General features: G+C 34.0%; 2 protein-coding genes across 2 annotated transcripts; one reads left to right on the top strand and one right to left on the bottom strand.

Annotated features, from left to right (window-relative positions):
• Positions 1 to 205: 205 nt before the first annotated feature.
• On the bottom strand, positions 206 to 539 carry LOC125217043 (small polypeptide DEVIL 6-like). The gene has a single exon (XM_048118868.1). It carries the CDS (start codon positions 434 to 436, stop codon positions 308 to 310), a length of 129 nt encoding a protein of 42 aa, XP_047974825.1. The 5' UTR covers positions 437 to 539; the 3' UTR covers positions 206 to 307.
• A 4,264-nt stretch (positions 540 to 4,803) lies between these two features.
• On the top strand, positions 4,804 to 11,010 carry LOC125215705 (COP9 signalosome complex subunit 4-like). The gene is made up of 14 exons (XM_048117217.1): positions 4,804 to 5,057; positions 5,162 to 5,313; positions 6,855 to 6,958; positions 7,054 to 7,114; positions 7,305 to 7,397; positions 7,473 to 7,573; positions 8,346 to 8,454; positions 8,836 to 8,880; positions 9,015 to 9,083; positions 9,179 to 9,270; positions 9,373 to 9,415; positions 9,785 to 9,844; positions 10,022 to 10,081; positions 10,714 to 11,010. The coding sequence occupies exons 1-14, from the start codon at positions 4,928 to 4,930 to the stop codon at positions 10,786 to 10,788; spliced, it is 1,194 nt and encodes a 397-aa protein (XP_047973174.1). The 5' UTR covers positions 4,804 to 4,927; the 3' UTR covers positions 10,789 to 11,010.
• The last annotated feature ends 681 nt before the right edge of the window (positions 11,011 to 11,691 follow it).

Genomic DNA, 11,691 nt, shown 5'->3' with positions numbered 1-11,691 from the left:
GGTAATTAGTTAAATTAATAGTGGCTAAATGTCTTGATTCAATAGCTGACCAAAGTAGAAGCAAAACCAAGAAGACGGAAATGACTTGAGAAATCTTCAAGAATTCCCAGCTGATTGAAATCTTGAAAAAGTAGTCCCAATTGTAAAAAAGATGTCCAAGTTCTTGGAATTGATAGGAATGTAAAATAAATGAGAGCATATAAAATAGAAAAAATAATTAATTTGAATTGATAGCTACAAAAAGGGCAGTTACAAAATTGTGAAGGATTGTATTTACAATAATGTAGATGGAAGCAGAAGAGGATGATCAGTCATGGTAGCAAAGGAGCATGACTACGCATCGTCTAATGATGTAAAGTCTTGCCCTTTGTTCTCTTAGGAAGCCTCCTCTGCTGCTCGAAATTCTTCTCTTGCTACTGCTGCTGCTCATCTTCATCTTGATTTATTGATCTTGATTTTAATAATTTTGTAGAGAGAGAGAGAGAGAGTTTGGAATTGGTGGTGTGAATGATTGATGATATTCTGAGAAAGAAGAGAGAGGGAAGGGGTTGATTTATAGGGTGAGTGGTCGAGTAAAGAGGCAGCGATGGGGCATCAAAGGGCGTGAAGTGCCCCCTATCTCGCCACACTGTTCCCTTATGGGCCCCTCGCTTCCTTCCTTCCTTCACATTTTTTTGCCCACTGTGTATATATATTGCACCTTATTATACTACTCATATCATTTACCACACCACATATCCTAGTATTTTAAATTTAAATTCTATTATTCATCTGAGAAATTATCATTCCAAATTTCAGCCGAAATTCCAAATTTGTGATGTAGCTGGGAATTGGGAGACACCTTTTTACACCCGGCCCTTGTGCGGTTTCATTGCGGTGTGTTTTCAGTGACCATCTCCATGAATATTCAGATCCTTTGCTCGTTGTCGATCAAGGGGTCTTCGGACACATCGACGTATTAATACCTTCGTCTCCTCCAATGAATTCTATACTTCTCATTGTCTTCATTTGGTGTGTAAGAATTCTTCTTGCCGTTCGTCGGATGGAATTGGTGGCACTTTGTCGACATCGTAATCATTGAAGTGGATCTTCAATAGGCGACTGAAGTTTTATTTAAACATATGATCAAAATAAATGGAGTTAAATATTTGATAATGAGTAGTATAATATAATTTTGTTGTGCTTCTCTCCATAGCTGGGATCCAAAATTCCAAATCCCATAATAAATTGAGAATAATCAAAATTCATAATAAGTCGAGTTTGTAACCAAATCAAAAGGCCAAGATCTAAACTATTCAAAAAATTTATCCTATAAAACTAACTGGCTCATGGAGTATTAATTTAAAATATTGTATATATTCCTAAATGAGAGTTTCAAACGATTATGAACCTCGCATGTAGTATTTACTACATGTATATAGATATGATAACAAGGTTGAAATTAATTTTGAATTATCATCACAAGAAATCAACTTTCCCTTGACTGGTGAGGCTACCCCGTGGGGGTTCATTCACTAGTCTCCATTGCCATTATGATTCATATACATTTATAGTATAAATCAAAAAACTAAAATTAATAAACTAATTAATTAAAAAATCAGTGAATAAAATTGTGGTGCGATTCTGAAGCAATAATAATATTATCCTTGACATATAGGCGTAGTAGGGTTAACCAACCAACCTTGGGTCGGCCATTTATTCCATGATTAATTATAAATTATATTTATATTACAATATGTTGAGGATAAGAGTACTTGTTTGGACCTATTTGTCTATATTCATATAATATATACTTAGATTCTTAATTCGTGATTTATTTGTATTATTATTAATTTTGTACTTATATATAGATATTGGTTGTATCTAATTAAACCAACAGGCAAACAACAGGGACAAGTATTGTGATTCAGTAGTTGAAATCCTACTTAACAAAATATATGTATACTTACTTTATTATTTGCTTTCATAAGGCGACAATCATGTCATGTGAAGTAGCATATGAGTGAGCATTTATGTGGAAAAATCACACTTAAATCATGAACTTGATGTAGCCATAGCTCTATACTCAATAGGGTATAGGTCAAATGTTAATTCTCTCCGACGATAAATGAATTTGCTTCATGCATGTCTACATCGGACCACGATTGTTTCAATTAATTCGATTAATTCTATCAATTATATTGATTTTTGTTATATATACAAATAATAGTAGTACTATAAATCTTGAATACAGAAAATTACTCATTCCAGCAAGGACCTATCAAAATTACTCATACCCTTTTGCATCAGTCATTAATTATATGTTAATCTTGAGCTAAAGGTTAAAATTGTTAACCACGAATTATACATATTTACATGCATAAAAATCGGCAGCACTCAGTAATAATAAAAAGGTGATTGTACCTGTTAATGAAATTCAATCACAATTTATGCTAGATAAAAAGAAGCAACATTCATTTGTGGAAGGAATATTTAAGATTTTTAGTTATCGGTTACTATTTTTTTATTAGTACTCATACAAATTAACAGCTCAAAATCCAATTAAGTGATAGGATTCTATATTATTAATCTGACACACACACACATATTTTAATCCACTTGCCTTCTCTCGTGTTCCTCCCATTTCACTAACGACAGCACATTAACCCTAATTTTAATTAACAAGAACAGCTTTTATTTTCACACCATTTTATTAGGTCAATCTTGATTATTGTGCGCACAACCCTATTTTCTTGTTTGTTAAATCATCTTTGTTGCTATCATCAAAGACAATCAGCAGAAGCACGGTTTTATAATTACATATATTATATATAGTATATTACTCTCCTAGATCTCTAATTTACGTAGGAAAATGCAACATATATATGTGACTTAATCATACGATCACAAATACTATAACTCTTCTCATATATATTATTATAAAATTAATGAGAAGTGTCGCACAATAAATGAAATAAATTTAAGAGATTATGAAGAGAAGTGTCGAACAATAACTCAAGTCACAGATATATAATTTAAAATTAAATCAAAGAATTCCAGGCGTATATGAAGTGATAAGTAGTCCTAGCTAGTATATTACATAGTACTTTATTAAATAAATAAAGTTGAGAAAATTCATGTGGGTTGTAGTGAACAACAAAGTCATGCCACACGTGAAGGTCTCGTGGTTGGCATCGTTGTTGCCCCTGCAATTCTCGACATCATTTATTTAATTACTATAATTTTAATTATCCCTAACTTTTTTTATTTAATCTAAGTCTAACACACTAGCTGGTCAATCACTGTTCTAACTTTGGGTTAATATTGTTTTATGACAATAAAGTTTGGGAAATCTGACAAATTGGCTCGTTTTTGCATCTCGCACGTACGCTTAAGTAAATGTTAATGCTTACTCGTTAATCGAAGCGATTAATTTAAGCAGCAACTAAATTAATTAAGGGCTCGTGTTCCCATAAGCCTTGCTTAATATGGGAATGGACTAGTGTGATTAAGACTTTATCATAGTGCATCTTTCGTGATTTGCACCTTCACATAGTTTAAATTAAAATATATGCTTTCCATCTCCCATATTCAGACATAGCATGGAAAATGTTTCGAGAATTTATGCAGAGATTAAAAAATTGAATGCCTTATATTAAATGCCAATTATGTTTACATCAATGAACCAAAAATTATCATATCCAAATCGTCCAATAAGTCATTATACGTGGAGATAATTACGAGTAGCTCTAGTCAATCAAGAATAAGATAGAAAATCAATTGAAGCCAAGAAAATAGGTTATATTGAAAAAAAAATTATATCGTAAATGGAAAATGACATGTCACCTAAACACCAAATTAATTGTCGAATTCAAATTGGTAATCTATCACCTATTTAATTTCCTCAATTATTTTTTAACTTGTTGGGTTTGGTCACTGATAGAGGTATTATATGATGAAAATTGGGCTGTTCTGTTCTAGTTAGGGTAAATATCAGCCCAATAAGAAAACCTACCATTTGAACTCAATAAATGAAAGCCCAAGTTAGATGATTTACAAATTACTAGAGGGAGAGAGATCTAGTTTCCTAGAAGTCAATTCTAACTTCTAAGGACCTAAAATCACAGATTTTTAACGTTTTCAAACAGTGAAATGTTTTTACCACATTTGTAAGCCACAAAAGAAAAAAAAAAAAAAAAAAAGGTTGCCCCTTCCGGGAAACTTTATCTTATTTTTGATCAAAATAGAAAAAGCCCGACAATCAATTCCTACATTACGGGGGGCGCTTCACAGTTTAAAAACAAGAGTGAGAATGACAACAATTTGTTGACTGAATCAATAGCAATCAAAATTTATGTATCAAATCAAATAATCAATACGTAAACTTGTTTAGTAGATTGCTAATATATACAGAGGTGATCAAATGAAAATCTTATTTAAAATGAGAACTAAGAACTATAGTACTCCGTATATTAGGAGTAGATATTAGTACTATAGTTTTTAATTATTTTAAAACAAGATATAATCCAGTTTAAAAACAAGAGTGAGAATGACAACAATTTGTTGACTGAATCAATAGCAATCAAAATTTATGTATCAAATCAAATAATCAATACGTAAACTTGTTTAGTAGATTGCTAATATATACAGAGGTGATCAAATGAAAATCTTATTTAAAATGAGAACTAAGAACTATAGTACTCCGTATATTAGGAGTAGATATTAGTACTATAGTTTTTAATTATTTTAAAACAAGATATAATCCGATTTTTATTCCTGGAGGCAATTTCCTAAAGGCCAAATCAACTTTAAATTTCTGGAAATAGGGTGAATTGCATAATCAATCTGAATTTAGATTATTTGTGAGTTTCCATATTTGGACAAGTTCACAATATTGTATAGGTTTGTTACTGTTAATTTGAACGCCATTGTTTAGAAAATAAACCGGATGGAGAGCGCGTTTGCCAGTGCGTCGGCAATCACTGATCAACGCCAGAAGATCGAACAGTACAAGCACATTCTCGCCACCGTTCTCTCCTCAAACGATGTGCTACAAGCCAAACAGTTCGTCCACCACAGTTGCGTTTTCTATTTTCTTTGTTTTCGACTATCAATTAACGGTTACATACTACTAGTACATTTTACTTAAATTTGTTTGGGCGGTAATTTGTATGTGTTCCAGTGCTATCCGACGATGTGCCGCTTGTTGTTTCGCGACAGCTTCTGCAGGCATTTGCCCAGGAATTGGGAAGGTTGGAACCTGAGTTTCACAAGGAAATTTCCCATTACACCCTCAATCAGATCCAGCCCCGAGTTGTTTCGTTTGAGGAACAGGTTATTTTTCAAAGATTTTTTTTGTTTTTATTGTCTTACTACTTACTCCTTCCTTTATTTTGCAAATTGCTGGTGTTGGATTATATACTAAGTATTTTGTAGTAGTACTATATTGTGTTGGTCTTGAATTTGTGAGTTGGCAAAAGGAAATAAAATAGTTGTATACCATGATTTTGCATATTTTAACTGAGAATGCTAGTTCGTAGAGCAGTAGTTTAGTTTTAAACATAAACAGCTTAGGTTTGTGCCCATAAGAAACAAGTTTAGTTTAGAAAAGAAAAGAATAGACATCATAGAAAAGAAAGAAGTTGGAGGAAAGGGAGAAAGAGAAAGTTTCTAACAATCGAAACTTAATGCTGAACCACCTCTCATTGTGAACAAGTGTTGGTTCTACTGTCCTTCCGAGACGTGGCAAGAAATAATATAAGCACTTACATTTTTCATCTCGAGATGAAGAGAGTTTCTATAGATAAGAGCAACTGTAGGGAGTAGAAACAACAAAACTGAAGTAGTTGAGTTATTGCATTGGCATACTGATCACTTACTAGTTGTTTTAGTAATGGGACCTTTAAGCACAGACTTCACATTCTATACTGTCTCATTACTGTTCTCTATGATTAGATGCAAGATTTTTTTTCATGCTAGTTTCAGTGGGAAAACATTATTGTATAACCTGTTTGTGCTCTTCAGCCTTGTCTGACCCACTTCCTTCATACCAAGTTTGCGTAGGCCAATTTTGGTCACTTGAAGGGAACTCGTTTTTGCTAAATATGGGACACTGCAGGGAGAAAGTGAATGGAAGTTTGTATACAATGTATAGGAGGGGGCATAGTATGTTATTAACAGAGTCAAATAAAATACTCCATCTTTTACTACCCATACATATGTGATTACCTCGTATACCACCTCATATCCAAATGAACAAAATTAACACGACAACCCTTCACCTATTGAAATAAATAAATTAAAGAAACAAAAGACAAAAAGATAAATCGCTTACCTGATCATTCACTGTATGTGATTCGCTTTTTTGATTGCTTGATGCACTTAATCGTTATATTCAAGTATTCAAGTCACAGTACTCAATTTCTAGTTCTTTTTGGATGATTGGTGTAGACTTTATCCTTGAAAGATTGCACTTCATTAAATACCTTCTCATTGATCCACATCTTTTAATTTTTTGAATCCCCTCCAGATGATTGATAAAAATTTTCCAAGGCAATAGAGTATGCTCTTATGGCTTAGAAATGAAGCATGTACCATCAATGCTTTTAGTTTTTAGGCTTGTAGCATGTCAAACAAAGAGGAATGCAATATCATTTAGTGTTGCTGGTTTGTAACCACATGGCCCCGTAGATAAAGCAATTAAGCACAGTATAACATGCGACTGATAGATGGTAGTTCGTAATTCATATCTACTAACTCTGTAATGATTACTTTTTTTTTTGTCTCTCACTTTTCTGTTAGCTGGTCATTTTATTTTCAACCTGTGCTCTCATTTTGATTTATTATTTGCCCATTAACTTTTGCAACCATTTCAGGTTTTGATAATCAGAGAAAAGCTGGCTGAATTGTATGAATCGGAACAACAATGGTCAAAAGCTGCACAGATGCTTAGTGGCATTGACCTAGATTCTGGGATGAGGTTTGCTTGCAGATTTCGCTCTTGAATCACTACTAAGCATACTTGGCAGAATGCTTTTGGAAATTCTTACTTGTGCTCATTCTCTGAATTGGTAGAGTGATTGATGATACATTCAGGCTTACAAAATGTGTCCAAATTGCTCGTCTTTACCTCGAGGTAGGTCTCCTTTATTCTGTGTCTTCATTCTTTGACATTCTTCACAATCATAAAATGTTCAATCAGATATTGATTGTAACTTGAATGGGATTATTAATGAAGCTATGTCTTTGAGATTTCACTTATTGGAATTTATTGTCTATCAATCATCATGGACCCAATTTATGAACTCTTGTTTCTTCTGTTATAGGATGATGACGCCGTTAATGCTGAAGCTTTTATAAACAAAGCTTCTTTTTTGGTTAGCAACAGTCAGCAGGAAGTACTGAATTTACAATACAAGGTTACTATTTGGCTGTGCTGTGTTGGTAATTTGATATGTCAACATTCTGGTTATAATGTTCATTTTATTTCTCAGGTTTGTTATGCTAGGATTCTAGATCTAAAAAGGAAGTTTCTGGAAGCTGCACTACGGCATTATGACATATCCCAAATTGAAAAGCGGAAAATCGGAGATGAGTAAGTATGAGTAATTTCGGTACACTATTATTCCACACGATCCACAAAAGATAAACAATCAAATATTCTAAACCTTGACAGCAACTTGTGTATCGATATCAACCACACAGGACAATTTTGTAGCACTGCATTTAGTTCCTACTCCCACACCTGTAGTGTATAGTCGTCTTCTTTGTTGTCTTTAACATAATCTTAAACTTTTAATGATGGATGACAGAGTGATTGTTTAATTTTCTCCTGTGGTCGTCAATGAGAAGGACGGGTTGCCTTTGTCGCGCTGCTCTTCATGTTGTGTTAGTTTATAAAATTGTGTTTTGGGCATGCTGTCTTCTTTGGCCCATCTCAGTTTGCCTCACCATTTCCCTGTCAATCATAATTTTAAGCTCAATTGTTCTGAATGAATGGAGCTTTCAACTTGTGGCTATTTATATTGGAGTAAGCAGATAAAATATGTTATCTTAATGACCCCTTTAACAGTTATCATTGTCAAAGAGAATCACCTAATGTTTTGCATTTTTGAGAAGTTTGAAATCCTTATGTTTTGGCTAAGCTTAGCCATCCTCTCTCTTAAATAATGTAAATGCAGTCACAACTCGGTATATTTCTGTTTTCTTTCCTCTGAATATGATTTGGTTTATAACAATTTTTTTGGGTGTGACCTGTGACTGAGTGTGTTTGAATGTGAATCTTTGCATATTTTTCTCTTAGAAATATTTTGCATTTCCACTTGAGAGTCTTACGAGATTATTGTACGCTTATGAATATATTGCAGAGAGATCGATGAAGAAGCACTGGAGCAAGCTTTAGCTGCTGCTGTGACCTGCACAATTTTGGCAGCTGCTGGGCCTCGTCGTTCTCGTGTTCTTGCAACCCTTTACAAGGTATAGAAATGCTTACGTGGAATACTTGTCTGGATTCTGCTGATTGACTATGAAGATTCTTATTGTATCATTTTTGGTCTTTAGATTCTTGTCCAAATGTCCCCTCTGCTAAATTACGCACTCATTGAATTAATGCATTTTCTCATAATTGTATTGCATAACTTACTTTGTACTTGTTTATCTGTTGAAAAAGGAAGTGCATTGACTTCTTTATGATATATGTGCTATCTGTCATTCAAATACACACATGATTATTCATATTTATCGCCCTGTATGATGTTATTATACATTCTCCACTGCAAATGGCACACCTATTAGTCATATTAGTGTCAAGGATCATACATTACGTTTAAACTTAATTCATTGTTTCAATTCAACCAGGATGAACGGTGTTCTAAGCTAAAGATTTATCCAATCTTGCAGAAGGTAATCTATTCATTCTTGATTGTGCTGACTCTTTCTCAACAAAAATTGTTTCGAGAGCACAGTTGGTGCCTAACATAGTAGGGACACACTCAAATATAAACTGTCAGTTAAATCCTGATATCAAAATTCCTTAGGTATATCTGGAGAGAATTTTGAGAAAACCTGAAATTGATGCGTTTTCTGAAGAACTGAAGCCGCATCAGGTAGGTGCATTAAAGAGTTTACATCCATTCCATTTTCAAGTTCATTTATTGTTATATTTTTAACAATCTTTACATGTGATTCTGAATGCTGACAGAAAGCAACTTTGCCTGACAATTCTACTGTTCTTGATCGAGCCATGATTGAGCATAATCTCCTTAGTGCTAGCAAACTCTATACAAATATTAGGTGGGTGGACATGTCTTTGGATCCATTCTGTTGCCTGAACATGCTGATTATATAATCTCTTCGGGTTTGTATAATGTGGTTGACCTTGAGTATGTTGTACAGTTTTGAAGAGTTGGGCACATTGTTGGGCATTGCTCCTCAAAAGGTTCTCTTCTATCTCCAACTAAAAATGATGCTATTACTTTGTTGAATTAGAGATCTAAAGTAATAGGCAAATTTGATTCATATTTCAACTTTCTTGAGTTGGAGACTTTTTATCTTTTGTACTTAGCAAAGCGAAAAGCTTATTTTAAAATGTGATATTTTGGGTGCTTTTCTGCATTTAGTGCTATTTTTCATATGCCTATTAGGCAGTGACTTGCTAAATTCTACCACATTGAAATCAACTGGTTTTGAGAGACTGAAGCCATAAATAGTAGGAGTAGTACTTTTTCTTAATACCATCTCCTTTTTAAAAATCAATTCACAGTTCACATAATCTATAGTGTTTACTAAAGCTTCAATCTTTTGGCAGGCTGAGAAAATAGCTTCTCGAATGATATGTGAAGATAGGATGAGGGGTTCTATTGATCAGGTAAAACTGGACTTTTAATTAATTTTAAATCATATTGTTTCGTTGGTGAGTTTTCTCTTTATTTTGTTTTAAAGTTATTTGATTTTTGGTAGTCAGTTATCAACCCCTTTTTATCTGGTTCTTTGTTCTAAGATCTAGTAATTAGCAATTCTATTATTCAACAACAAACTTTGCCAGGTCGAAGCTTTTATACATTTTGAGGATGACGCCGAGGAATTGCAGCAATGGGATCAACAGGTAATGCATGCTATTCATCATTGAGTAGGGTTAGTTGGATTTGGTGCATGCATCTGTTAAAGTTTGCAAATACTATATATCTTGAACAACAAATATATGTTTTGAAGACAAGACATTAGTGGATGCACAAGAATGACTTGGGATACAAATATTTTTCCTGTAGTCATATAATTTGAAGACATGTTTTACAGCCATTTTGGATCCTTTTACCATTAATTCGTAGTAGTATATTACTTTTTCCCAAATCCATGTATGTCTCAAGCTTACCCTCTTTAAAATCTCAAGCCACACATCGGTTGAGCTTTTGAGCTAGACCACTGTGCTTTAACAGTTGACGTTTAAGCAATGTATCTTGGCTCTCCAAGCAACAACCATGCCTCGAGCTTTGGAGGCTTGAGCTATGATACCTTAATTACTGAGACACATGATCAAGTCCCAAAAGCTCGATAAAGGGTCAGGAATTTGCTATCCTTGATTCGCTAGTTAGAATTGCTAAACTGTCGTTATTTAATTTCCAGTCCACTAAGAAAGGTCCTAGAATTCTTGCTCTTCGAGTTTAGATTTGTACCTAGTCCATATTCAGTTTACGTTTTACCGAGATCCATGGGCTAACATTTAATTTGTGCTGGCAGATATTTGGCTTGTGCCAGGCTCTCAATGAAATTCTTGATAGCATGGCGAAGAAGGGTTTGCCCATTCCTGTCTAATTCTCGCATTCTTGTAAAAATTTTGATGATGAAATCGACTCTTTTATGAAACAAGCACTTTTTGATGTAGTGCTCTACATTTTAGTTACTTAATCTGAGGTAATAGCAGTTGTTTCATTGGGCCCGATACCCCCCCACCATCTTCATTTGTATCTGCTGTCTTTCATCAGCTGGGAATATCTTCTTTATGCATTTCATCAACTGTATATCTTATTTGCTTGAGAGAGAGATCTCAACATCCAAACTACTTTTTTTTTTTTTTAATCATTACTAGCTCACACTACTTCGCATACACATGTGTCTGAGATTAGCTTAAGGGCCCAGAGAAAACTTCCTTCCATGTGTCAGAGTTTGAGAAAGCCTTCAAGATGGCCTTATGATGCATTATTGAATCTTTATAGGGATCAGCTGTGACCTCTTGAGCACCTCAAAACTGTCCTTCGCCTACCTATGCACTGTCTGCTCATTTATGTTGATGTCTTTCCAAATCTTTCGAACCATAATGTTTGTACCTACGCGTTGATTCCCCATTTGTTTTGAGAGGCTCCTTAGTCCTTCTCTACTTGATTGAAGCTTAGAATATGAGAAGATGAGCTGTCATTTTGGTTTCTGCACCATGAGTCTTATTTCCTAGTTGGAGCTCTCTCATTTAGTTTATGTTTATCTTCTTTTTTTTTACTATGGTATATGGTTGTGTCGAAACTTTTCGTGCATTATGCATAATGAGAAGTGGAACCAAATCTTATGAAGACAATTGTCTCTTGACACTATTAATTATACGAGAGGTTCCCATCAAATGAGGTTTTTTCTGTACGAATTTTAAGAAAGGAGGAAGAAAGTATGTTAATGGTATAACAGAATGAAATGAACATCGAACCGAGTGAAGATTTGAAAGGAATAAAG

This window comes from Salvia hispanica, chromosome 3, assembly GCF_023119035.1.
Source record: "Salvia hispanica cultivar TCC Black 2014 chromosome 3, UniMelb_Shisp_WGS_1.0, whole genome shotgun sequence".
Classification (NCBI taxonomy): Eukaryota; Viridiplantae; Streptophyta; class Magnoliopsida; order Lamiales; family Lamiaceae; genus Salvia; species Salvia hispanica.
This window is presented reverse-complemented; position numbering and strand designations above follow the sequence as displayed.